A 13,637-nucleotide genomic window follows, 5' to 3' on the forward strand; every position below is an offset into this window, starting at 1 on the left:
GATATTTTTCAACTTGATACCTTACTAAAATTGCAGCAAATTTATTACGATTTAATGAGAACCAGTGTTTTTAATAGTGCTTAGATCATTTATGTTTCCAAATTTTTTATTAAGAGATATAGCAAAAAGTCGTAAAGGAAAATTTTTATAATGTGTGATGCAACTGTTCAATAAAACCACTATATTGCATAGCCAATGGGTTAGATCAGCATGACTTTGAGCTTTTGAAGTTCTCTCCAAATTCTCTTAACTTCTGAATAGTAAAAAATCGCTTGACAGTTGCCTTCTCAAAAAATCGTTTGACACTTGACTTTTCAAACAATCCAGTTACAGTTTTCACGAGAGGGCATTATTTTGTATTTAATAACAATTCTTTTATTGATATCACAACTAATTATATCTGAAAAGCAAACTACGATGAAAATTGTTAAGATTTGAAAAATAATAAAACATAATTCAAAAGGTTTAGAAGCTCTAGAAACATTCTTACTGAACCTGGTATAATCGTTCTGCTTCAAATGCACCAATCAGATTCCCAATTTTTAAATGTATATTTCAATGAATTGTTTTTTAGTAAAAAATTAGAATAAAATATACAGTCAGTGCAACGTTGTAAAATGTATTGCATAAAAATGAAAAGTGTGTTTTAAAAACATTTTATTTCAGCATAAAATCGTTAAATTATAAGAAAAAGAGAAGAATAGTATATCGCAACTCTTCCCCTGACACTAAAACCGATTAAACTTTTTTTTACTATTTTCGGATGATAGTGAGCATCCAAAGACTCCAAATCAGAGAACTGACCCATTCTAAAAATTTAAGCTCGTGATTGCTCATATTGCTCGATATGCTCATATTGATACCTAAATAGTTGTGAATATATTGATATATAATGTGCTACGATATTATTAATAGTGTAAATAGTATTTGAACAAATTTATTGTTTGCAATTTTTCATTTAGAGAATCACGTAGTAAATGTCGTATAGGAAAAGTTTTCATATAGTATTATAAACATTCATTTTAACCATGATACCGCATCTCTAAAACAAAAATGAATGTTGTATATCGATATGCTCATACTTTATACCGAATTTGAAATGAATATATTCCGATTTAATGAGCGCCAATGTTTTTAACAGTGCAAAATTTTTGCATATTTCAACAACTTTGTTGCTATTTCAATTTAGTGAAATGGCAAAAAGTTCGTTTGAAGAGAATTTTCGTACAATGATTATGATAACCATTCAATGAAATCATAATTTCGCATAACCAATGAAAAATAGATTAAACCGGCGCATCTATATGCTTAACTTCATGCCTAAGTTGCGCAAATTTATTACGATTTGATGTATACCAATGTTTTTAATGGTACAAAGATGTAGCATATTTGAAGGAATTTATACTGAATGATTTTTCGTTGGAGATTGTCATTGCTGAAAACTCCATTGTGAGAAAATTTCTGTATAAAGATGGGACTTCTTTTCAAGTTGAACCATAATATCACAGATTTAACAAAAAAGATAAATAAATTTAACTTTCATGCCGATGCAACTGATTAAGATTTATAACTGTGTAACATGTCAGATTATTTAGGAAAAAATTGTTAATTAATTTTTACTGTTCACTCTAATTTTATTCACACTATCAATTTACCTGAAACTTTTCTTTAGAACTGATTTTCCGTAGTAAAGTGAATAATTGAAAAATAATCTACGGCAAAAATTACATTCGCTTTACTACGTGAATGCTTTATTCATGATAATATACCCAATATAATAAAAAAATGTTATTTCTGAAAATTGAATGCATATATAGTAATAAAAATTTTCAGTCATCTAAAACTGAAGTACAAGATTAGATCCTTATCCCTATTTCACACACAGCTGAACAAAATTTCATATATATGCTATACAAATAAGCTTCATAACAATCTAGTATATTTTCTGCGGCAGAAGCATAACTGCTGGCGTTATCTTTATAAGTCCAGTTTCATTAACGAAAATGAACCGCGTGAAGTCATATGGAAGCTCATTTGCATAAATAGCTAGCGTCGTGCTCACCGCCGATTAGCGAATCGTACGAAAATGCGAGGCCCCCCAATTGATCCCCGAAGCCTCGTTCGAAAAATACTTATCGCCTTTATTGTTCGTATTTGGAGCTATAACTTCTTGATGCGATTATGAACCGAAGAAGGGAAATTGCTTGTTCCGGGAATTAGAGTATTGAGGATATCGTTCAGCAAAGATTATCCAGAGAAACTCTATAGATATATTTCTTTTCCATGAAAACTTCAGTTGGTGGATTCAAAATATCAAATATTTGAAGGATTTTTTTTTCTCAATATTTGTTGCTGTTAATTTGCATATTTTATTATGCTTATCAATTAAAAATTGCTTATCCAATTGTTGTAAGCATATTGTACGAAACAGAATTCAAAAATGTTTGCAAAACAGTATTCTAAAATGTTCTCAAAGAAATCTTCAACGATGCTTGCTAAAAAATATTCACTTTTTTTTTTAGTTAAACGGGATTTAAAAAAAGTTTATTAGAAAATTAAAATAAATTTTGCCAAAATCCATAGGAGTGACCTTACTACAGATGTCAGAAAAACGCAATTATTAATATCAAAATATAAAGGGTACATCGTGTTAAGTAGTACATAAAAATAAAATTCAGTAAATATGTTTATGAGACATTTTTTTAATCTATTAATTTCAACTGAGACAATCAATCAACTAATAAACGAAAAACAAACTGTGAAGGAATACAGGTATAAGCACAACTAATGAGGAAAATATTTATGGTTAAAAATTTAACCGAAACTAAGTCTGTAATACTATATAAACAAAACATGCTGAAAGAGCCGTTTCTTACTGAAAGGCAATGAATAAAATTGATGCATATTTGAAATAACTTATTTTTACTATTTTATTAATATATCATGCTTCTACAATTTTAGATATATTATATATTATCGCAGCTTATCTCTAGCTGTAATCTTTTTTGCTATTGGACTAACTATTTAAGATGATTTCTGTTTCTTATCTTCTGTTTCTTATATATTAATGAAACTGTTAAAAAACAGTTATAAAAATAGCATTTGTTCCTTGAAAAAAGTGCTAGACAGAGACACTAAATATTTAGCAGAAGTTTTCTCTAAAAATTTACATATTTTAATATCACTCAGAGAGAGTAATGGAATGCTGAATACCCCCGAAAAGCCACGAAATATTTAAATAATGATAAAATAAACTTTAAATAATTCATCAAAGACCTTACTAAAATGCACAGTAAAAAATTCTGGATCAAATTACGATATAAAGTATCGGCACTTTGGGTGCGTCATCCGTAGAATTCATTTTTACTGTAAAATACAATGCAGCAATTGTTACAGTAATATTTATTTAGAGTGATTCAGTGATAATGCTGTTATTATTACTGTAAAAATTACGGTACATCAGATTTCTTGTTCCGTTGCATGTTCCGCTGGAATTGGATTTTACAATAAAAAGTACCGGCACCTTGAGTGCCGGTACTTTTTACAATAATCTGATACGGAATTTCTTCATATTACAGTACACTGTCGAAACAGTGTCAAGACATGATTAAAGCTTCGAAATTTTATTAATAGATGGAATTCTAATTCTTTTAAAATAATATCAAGTTTAAACTTATTTTCAAATGAACTAACTTGTGAGGGAAAAATAAAGTAATGAAACTTTTAAATAAAAACTACCAAATGTATTGTAAAATAAAAAAATTTCTTCAAGGGCAGCAACGCAAAAATAATTTCTAAGTAGTGTTGATTGAGTGATGTGTCCATTCTGAAATACAAATATTAAACAGTATATAGATTATATTAAAAGTATTTTAAACTGTTTCCATCTGTATATCGTGTAAAATAAGTTAGCTTTTTCACAAAAACTGTAAGAGAAGCTTAATACGATATGCTTTTAATATCTTGCAGATATGCTTTGAATGAAGTTTTGGAAAAATATCTATTAAACTTTTACTCTAGGATGCATGAATTACGTATGTTGTTTATTGTGTAGTTGTGACATATATGTATAGGTAGTATGAAAGAATTCCTTATTCTAATTAAAGGTCGATTGGAGCAAGATATTTTACCTCGAAAAAATCCCTAAACTGATAGAAAAATGAGCACAAAAACAGAAATTCGTATAGTGAAACCAAAAACTAGTTCTATATTAAAAACTTTCTATCATATATGAAATGATTGCTCCAGTAGGCTTGGAATTAATAAGAATTTCTCCCATCTTTCTACTTTTTATTAATAACATGTGAAATCCTAAGATAAAGCATGCGAAATTGACGTATAATGACTAAAGTTAAGCTCAGTGACTGAGTAGTTAAAATCACGACTTAACTGCCTTTAAAAGCAAATCAAATGTATACTAAACTAATAAAAATATTGTGATTGGCAAAAAAACGCGTTTTATAATTACAATTATATAATTCTGAAAAATTACAAAATTTTGATAACCGTTATTGACTATAATTTAATGGATTAAAAATAATTAAATATATGTGTAAAACATAATTATATGTCAAACAATGTATGTAAAATATATCACAATTCATTATTCAGATTTTATTGACACATTTAATAAAATCTGCAATGGATCAGAATTTGTTTGAGACATTGTCCATCAGGGGTAGATATAAATAATTTTTCTGCGAGAAGTTTTAAAATTTTTGTATTATAGTTTAAAAAATGTAAAATTGCATTCACAAATCGTAATAAAAAATACTAATTATTTTATGATTTTTTTCTTCGTAAACTAATGATTACTATTTTTGCAATATTTTCTGATATGCATCAATCATATGTCTGTGATACAATCATGATGAAAAGCTTAAGCAATTTTAGAGTTTTGTTGCAATTTTTTTATTTGTTCAGACAGTATAATTATTTAGCATAATTATGTAGGTAATTTAATCAAATAAATATTTTATACATTAGGTTTTTTAAAAATAAATTTTCTTTTAGCGCAATTGTTACTGATCACAATTATTTGCTCAAAAAATTTATATTTCATTATATTGAACAAAAATAAGCATTAATATATATTAAAAAAATTAACAGATTGATGCTGATAGATTTTATAGATACATTTGATATAAGAGATACATGCCGATAGTATTAAATGATGTATCTAAAAAAAGTATCATTTTTATATTGTTTAGTAAAAATATTAACAATCTTCAGAACATCAAACACGATTTCTCATATCTAATAAAACAAGAATTATGCGCATAAAAAAGATGCTCTATCATATCCATTTTGTTAAAAAGAAAGAAAAAAAAAGACGTAGAAACAATAAAATCAAATTTATTTTATCAAAAATAAAGAAAGAAAGAGATATTTTCCGTTAAGAAACTTCTCCGTCCGTCAATGAAAAGGATAATATTAGAAAGATTACGGCATCATTTTGATAACTTTAATTTATATACTATTGTTTTTTAAATTAAATGAGCGTATTTCTCCCATAAATGGGCATCTGCATATTGATTGACGAATGCAATTATGCCACTCTTGTTTCCTTATATGCAATATATCTCTTGCGCACAAAAATGCATATGCAATTCAAATCATACGTTTTTGGGTGATAATATGGAATTGTTATGCTCTCTCTTACTGGTGAGTGGCTATTTTCGACTTGTGAATTATGCCTAAATAAAGCATTCCCGCAACAGCCCATAATGGGCAAAAAGAGTCATTAAGGTTAAGAAATAACCTGATCAAACTAAAACAAATTAAATGACTTAATATTTTCAATTTTTATGAATCTGAAAAGAACATATTCCTAAATTTTGCAGTTCATTTGTAATATTGTAGCTAAATTAGAAAGAGAGAGGGGGAAAAACAATAAATTGATTTCTGTATTTAAATTTACCAAAGAAAAAAAATTAAAATCAATAATTTAAATTCTTTAATATTTTCAATTTCTATAAATTTAGAAATAACAGTCTATCTAAACTTAATAACGTAAATAAATGAAAAAAATACATATATTTTTGTATTTCCATTCTCTGAAGTCGTGTATTGAATTTTCCTCTTTTCGACAGAGGGCAGCACTAGGAGAAGAATGTTTGGACGATGAGTGTGAAGATGAAGAGAAGATCAAAGATCATCCTGGACGTCGAGAAGAGGAGGAGCGGATGACGCAATCCCCCGACACGCTCCTTGGCTCCATCAATTTGCACATGGAACTCGCAACGAAGAAAAGAGAGGTGAGTGCTGCCATCTCCTAGACAGTTTAGTAACTTATCAGTTGTAGAGTTGTTATTTACTCAATGCTTTTTGTCTTTTTTCTTGTCTTTTTTCTGTTAAATATTTATACCACAAATGAATATTATGAAAAATCGATTCAATGCAATATAAATTTCAAATGAAATCATTAAATTACTTTTTCTTTCATTTAAATTTTTGTTTAAATTGTATCTTACAATTCGGCAAAAACATAAATTTTTATGCAACTTTAAATATAGTTACTAAGAAAAAAAGCGTAATGAAGTATCTTATTCGTACTTTGAGTATTGATATGCTTTCACTTGAAAATATTTATATTATCAAAAACCTGAAAGTTTTAATTCGAAAAAAAAAATTCTATCTTTTGCAATGCAAGCCTTTAAAAACAGAAAGATGAATTATGAATATTTGTAGTGTCTCCAAAATGTACCAATTTTTTAGATGTATCACTTTATTAATTTTCAACTTAATTATCAACCTAATGTAGTTAAGTTTGTTCTTTTTTTTTTAACGAAAATTTATATCTTTGAGCAGCTTGCTGTTAAATTGGATAAATGTGGTGGACAAAACTCACCTAGTTGATAAAATATTGAGAGAAAAAAATAAATAAAAGTATAAGTTTCGGTGATTATCCATTGTTACATAGTTAATATTTATTTATTATCATTTATTTATCTTAAAATTTTGAATGAATTTCGTTAACTTCCAGAACTGAACACGAAGAATAGATTACATATTTTAAGATATACTTATGATTTTTTTTAACTCATCTAACTTTAGCTATTTTCTGTAAACTGTAACTTTTATCTATACATTTTAATTTAATACTAATTAATTCATGAGTTTATTTTTCTACAAAAAACGTGTTTTGATCGAAATAGAATGAAGATATGTTTAACTATTCTAGAGAGCTTTATTAAATATCTTCTAACTTATATTAAATCACTAAATGTATATTTATATTAAATCATTAAATTCTATCAAGGACTGCTAAATTTAAATCCAATTTTTTTCTTACAGAAAATAAGAACAGTCAAAATTAAACAAGTGCCAAAAATTGATAATTAAATATAATATAAATTAAATATAATATAAATTAATAACAATGTAAATTAAATATAATATAAACTAAATGTAATATAGATTNTGTTTTAATTGAAATAGAATGAAGATATTTTTAACTATTCTAGAGAGCTTAATTAAATAACTTCTAACTTATATTAAATCACTAAATATATATTTATATTAATTAGATTGTATATTTATATTAAATCATTAAATTCTATCAAGAACTGATAAATTTAAATCCAATTTTTTTCTTACAGAAAATAAGAACAGTCAAAATTAAACAAGTGCCAAAAATTGATAATTAAATATAATATAAATTAAATATAATATAAATTAATAACAATGTAAATTAAATATAATATAAACTAAATGTAATATAGATTTAACATAAAACTATTTCAAAAAGAGCTATCATTATTATGTGAGCAGAAACAGTTTCACTTATCACTAATTTCCTAGCTTCATTCATAGTTGAAATTTAATTATAACTATATGATACGAATAATTTTTTGCCGAATTTCTTTCAATACGAAAGTTTTTTTCCTATGTTTAATCTACTTTTGTACATTCTGACTTCTAATATGGTTATGACTTCCTTTTTTTTTTTAATGCATAAATTTGTTTCAGGTATCTCACCTTGTAGATGAGATGCAACGACTTCAATCAAGCATCAACAATTTGAAAGAAATTAGCACATCAAAAGTAAGATTCGTATATAACATTTCATTCTATGGTTTTTATAGGAAATTTCATTAGTTTTGTGATAATATACGCATTTGCGTTTTTTATAATAACAGTAGATTTATTATAACTTCCTTTGGAAATTTGAGCAAGATGCAATTTTCGTCATTGACTCACTTACGGGCCTTGAGGATGATGTTTATTTAAAATCATATAAAATGTTATTAATTTTAAAATTTTTAAGCTATGATCCCCCGCAAAGTAAATAACTATGATCAATGAATTTTATATTATTTGTTTTTAATTTAAAAATCCTGAGAGCTTTTTACTTTGAATGCTAAGTTTGACAGCTCAAATATTTTTTTTTACTACAATAATAAGCTTACAACAGAGCAACGATATACAGCCAAAGACCAAGTGTAAAACAAAAATCTAGGAAGCACAATTTTTCTATTAAAAGAATCGCAAAGTTTCAGAATCCTTAATTTAATTTACTCCTATTGGCAATGGCATCAATTTTATTTTATTTAGAAGAAAACTCAATTTCCTTTTTTAAAAAAATAGAAGTTTTAAAGAATTCCTTATGTTTTAGATATCTCAACTTCAAGACATGGTAACAGAAAAAGATAGAGTAATCAAGGATCTCGCTGAAAAGCTACTTCGTCAGCAAGATTACACCGATTTAAAAAGAGAACTACGGTAAGCTCTTCATAGAGCATCCACTTTTAAATAGTTTACACTGGGGAACAAGCTTTTTGTTGCATTTATATAAATATTATCTTGCCTAATTTATGGTGTGTTTATTTCAAATCTTGAATTAGTTTTGCTCTTAAGGCTACAGATTTTTTTGATGACATTTTTAGTCTATTTTTCGTCGACATGAATAGGTGTAAAAACGTTATATATAACAGGAGTACATTTCATCAAAAAAATATTAAAAATACCATTTAAAAAATCCATAGCTTGAAGAAAAAACCGATTGCAAGTTTAAAATCAGTGAAATGAAAGTTTCTAAAACCTGTTAAATCTCGAGCAACAGAAAACAAAAGAAAAATTGTTCCCCGGTGTTATTATTAATGAAAATTTCTAAATTTTCATCGTGCTAAATTTTTATTTAAATGTTTTTTATTCAGACTTTTAAAAGCTCTTGATATGGGAGGTTGGCAGGCTTGGGGCAATGATCAAGCTGAAGCAAATTCACCGACCAATGAGAAAACTCCTTCTGAACCAGCTGACACAAACGGAGCTAGAATGACACCTCCATCGGGTATGAAACACTTAAAAAATGTACTTTTGTTTTACACGCACTATTTGATAGATTGACTAACGCTAAATCATATTATTATTCAAGTTATTCCTACTAAGTAAGTAAGTTAAACAACATGAAAGAGTACAAATTACTGCATTAAGTAAGTTAAACAACATGAAAGAGTACAAATTTTGACTACATTGTTTCTACGTTTAAAAATACTTTAATATTACTTAGATTATTACGAGTTAAACAATTTTTTTAACGGTGCAACAAAAGAAATAGCCAATTCTACTTTTGTGCACTCAGATATTTGTTATTCCTTAAAAATGATTGAAAAATAATCATTGCACCATATCATATAAGGTTTCGGTTGAGATTTCTGCCATCACTTTTCTCCTTCTTACACTTAACTATATAATAATATGGCTCATTTTAAATGAAAATATAGATTAACACCACAATAAATTCAGCGACATTACGATACGAATGATGCAATTCGGCGAATACGATAAATGAAAAAATAAAAACACGTCAATAGTAAATTCGCAGAATTACTTTAAACCGTTATGATTCAATTTTGAATTGACTCTCCAGAAGATTGATTCTAATATTATTAATAACAAAAATATAATCTTTTCGTTCAATAATGCTTCATTTAAGTCTCAGCTAAACGTTTTAAATGATTCTTGATAGCAATATATATGAAAGTACATATCATAAATAAGTATGACAAGCTAATCAAATCTGATGCAAAATTACAGATGACGAAAGTGTTGGTGGTACTGAAGAACCAACCTCGGCATCCACTCCTCCCTCTGTGTCTTCAGTAGTCGATCAGGTGGATGTAGTATCAACAGAGCAATTGCAACGATGTCTTCGTATCAATGTTGACAGATTCTGCGGGGAGCCTCTGAATACACTCACCATATCAAGGTGCGTGCGCGAGCTGCTGAGTGTCAACAACATTGGACAAAGGCTATTTGCAAAGCTAGTCCTTGGGTTATCACAAGGTATAAATCATATTTGTTCATTTTGAAAAGTTATTCTGTTCACTGTTAGAAATTTCCCAGTAAAAATGGTTAAATAGCAATTTATTTAATTGTTATTTTACCATATTTAAACCAAAACACTCAAATAACTATTAAAAAGATGATATTCAAACTGTTAAGTATGAGAAAAAAACGTTTAATGATTGTTTTTTTCAATTACGGTTCAACAACCAGAATTCTATCCGCGTCAACTTGGCCCACCTTATGAAGCCATTTTGTTCCATGCAGCTAGATACATACTGTAGCTAAAAGGGCCAATCGGTCAATAACCGGCTGAACAGGGGTTCGTATCCCTGCGTTGATGCCACAATGTTTCTTCTTTTCTTTCAATACATGAAAATCTTCTAGTATCCTGTACTCTTCAATCGCTGACCCTAGACCAGCTCCTCCAATCTTTTTATCGTCGAGCAGCGGCCAACGTTTGATAATTTTATTGCGGCCCGTTAAAGGGAGGGGGAGGACATTGATATTTTAGATGGTTTTGATTTAATTGTATTTAAACATTCCTTCAAAACAAAATACAGATACATGCGCGGTATTGGTGCGGCTTTAGATGACGTCTCTCACCTTCCAGTTAACCTCTCATCCATAGAAAGAGTAATAAATTCGAGGGAAATACACCACAATAAAAAAAATGGAAATAATTTAATGTTCCCCGGATGGCCCGGTACCATTTGATCCAAGGATTGGTACCACTCCGGGGTGTATTAGAACACGAAACTGTCATTCACTCATAAATGGCGCAGCATCCACAACGTTTCAATGACTATCTAAGTTATATTTTTATGGCTTAGAAACTATCCTAATTGTAAATGGTTACGAAACCGAATAGTTTTGTATTCGTGGTTTTTTAACCGTACCAGCTGTAAACAGTTTCATAACCATATCGGTAAAGAAAAGTTTTTAACTATAAACTTCATGGTTAATCGGATGGACTGACTGCTGCCGGTTATTTTACCGTAATTTCAGAAGGAAAATTCTAACAGTGTATTATCTTGATGAGAATGCGTACCTTTAATAAAAATTCCCCTAAAAAAATAAGGAAGCTTTCAAAATGACTAATCTAGTGCTCATAAATTTGTTTCAGGAACGGTGTCAGAGCTGTTATCGAAGCCAAAGCCATGGGACAAACTCACTGAAAAAGGAAGAGATTCCTATAGAAAAATGCATGCTTGGGCTTGCGATCAACACTGTGTCCTTCTGCTGAAGTCATTACTTCCCAAAAAAGGCAAAATTTCTATTCTTCCTTCCTTTTGTTTTTAGTAGATATTTGAAGTTTTCCACTGGAAAACCATTAGATTAAATATTAACTAACATAGCAACCTAAGACATCAGACCATAAGGAATACGATGTAAGGAAAATATTATCAAAACAAAAATTTTTTAAAAATATAATTGTAGTGAAATTACAAACAAAGTTGGATTTGATGCATGCAAGAGAAAATTTAGGAATTCAAATATGATTTTAAAACATTCTTAAGAAAAATTCATTCATTTTTTTAAATTTTTTATCTTTAATTTTTTATTTCTACTGATTTAACTAAATAATATTTTTTCTTTGGTGTCAAAAATAGTATTTTCCGATGGTCTGAAATAAATTCTAGTTATCAATTTGATCTGATAGTTACAAAACACTAAAGCCATTATTTTTGTTTCACTCTATTTGAAGTCTACTTACACTGTATTATTTTTTTTTTTATCTAAATCAAAGAACTTTTTTCATATCCTTGATAATAGAGGTTATACTAAACTTGCAATCTTTCATCAATCTTAACACATTTTTGTATTTAGTATGCGCTCCAGCTTAATAATTTCGTTATTTTCAAAAATATATGAATTATTCCAGATTTCACTAATTTGATAATAAATGAAATTAATTCTGTACTGAAATCCTAACTATGTATTGAGTTAATTTTATCAAAATAAATTAATACATCAGTTCAACTAACATTTACGGTATTATTTATTATCTCTCATAAAAGAAACCTTTTTTAGGATTAACTCTTTTAAAGAAATTTCTTACCATTAACTCCATAAATTAATTTGTTTCTGTACATGCGTAACACGTAGTAAAGATGAAATATTAGTACAGAGAAAAGTAAATTATTAATTTTGTACCTTTATCGCATGAACAATCATTTATGAAATGAATATCTAATCAGAAAACAAATTAACGAACATTCATTTATTGCACGACCATTCCGAACTAAGAAAAACATATACTCATATGAAACATATTGTAAAATATTCATTCATTGTTTGAAAATTCGTTTAGATCAAAAAAAATTTGCCTAAGCACTGATCGAAGGGAACATTATGATTAGATTTATGAAAGGACTATTTATGAAAATTTATAAAAGGACTATTATGATTAATTTATGAAGGGACTATTTTTCAGAAAAGATATTATTTGTACTAAGATTTGTCATCAGAGTGATAAGAATTATAAGCTGAAACCGGCTATATTTTTATACAATTGCTACGCTTTTGTTTTCATTCATCGTCCATATATTATGTCTTTAGAAGGGTTTCTCGAACATGACAATTAATAAAATTTCAATTTTAGGTCGAGATGGATCATCAAAAGCTGAAAACGAAGACCGCAACCAACTAATCAACTCTGAATCTTGTCCTCCTCCTCAGTCTTCAACAGAAGACAACAATAACAATTCAGAAGTACCACTTCCATCTCATCCACAAACTCCGCATAAGGACGTGAGACACCACATGCATCCCATGGGACATCATCCAATGTATGCAGATGTTATGAACGGGTCCAAGGCAGCCTTTTGTCATTATGGTCCAGAATTTCCTCCCGTAATGCTGGCTCACATATATCAAGAGGAACTCTTAAAGCTCATAAGTAATTAATATTAACGTTACACTCAAATTATTTTTTGAAACAATTGTGTATCAGGTGTATAATATATATATATATATACTTCAACGTAATCGCCCACTACGTTGTTCGTGGTGGGAGGTTAAGCCAGAAATTAAGAATTCTCGGAACACTCTGAACACTTTAGATCTAGGAGTGTTGAATTCCCTCACAATTTTCGAAATGGAATGTCCCAATCGTCTAGCTCCAACTACCATCCCATGTTCAAAGTTTGATAATTCTCGTCTAGCGATCATAATTACATCAGAAGCATTCTGAGATGAATAACTTGAACCAGTGCACTACCCATATATACATTTTGTACGCGATACAAATACTACTGTACATTTGCATATTGTGCTATCCCATGACTTTTATCTACCTAGTGTGTGTATGTATATATTTATATACTCATGCCCTGTACTCTTCAATA

The 13,637-nt window shown here is 28.5% G+C and overlaps 1 protein-coding gene across 3 annotated transcripts in view; it reads left to right on the forward strand.

Moving 5' to 3' along the window:
- The window catches only part of LOC107438880 (homeobox protein cut), a 195,416-nt gene that overhangs the window by 166,465 nt on the left and 15,314 nt on the right, over nucleotides 1-13,637 (forward strand). For all 3 annotated transcript variants that reach the window (XM_071185699.1, XM_071185700.1, XM_071185701.1), the window contains 7 exons: nucleotides 6,093-6,257; nucleotides 7,972-8,046; nucleotides 8,618-8,724; nucleotides 9,159-9,292; nucleotides 10,039-10,287; nucleotides 11,414-11,554; nucleotides 12,893-13,189. In XM_071185699.1, coding sequence (XP_071041800.1) covers nucleotides 6,093-6,257; nucleotides 7,972-8,046; nucleotides 8,618-8,724; nucleotides 9,159-9,292; nucleotides 10,039-10,287; nucleotides 11,414-11,554; nucleotides 12,893-13,189 — 1,168 coding nt within the window. The remainder of the gene's footprint in view (nucleotides 1-6,092; nucleotides 6,258-7,971; nucleotides 8,047-8,617; nucleotides 8,725-9,158; nucleotides 9,293-10,038; nucleotides 10,288-11,413; nucleotides 11,555-12,892; nucleotides 13,190-13,637) is intronic.

This window comes from Parasteatoda tepidariorum, chromosome 9 (genome assembly GCF_043381705.1).
Source record: "Parasteatoda tepidariorum isolate YZ-2023 chromosome 9, CAS_Ptep_4.0, whole genome shotgun sequence".
Taxonomy (NCBI): Eukaryota; Metazoa; Arthropoda; class Arachnida; order Araneae; family Theridiidae; genus Parasteatoda; species Parasteatoda tepidariorum.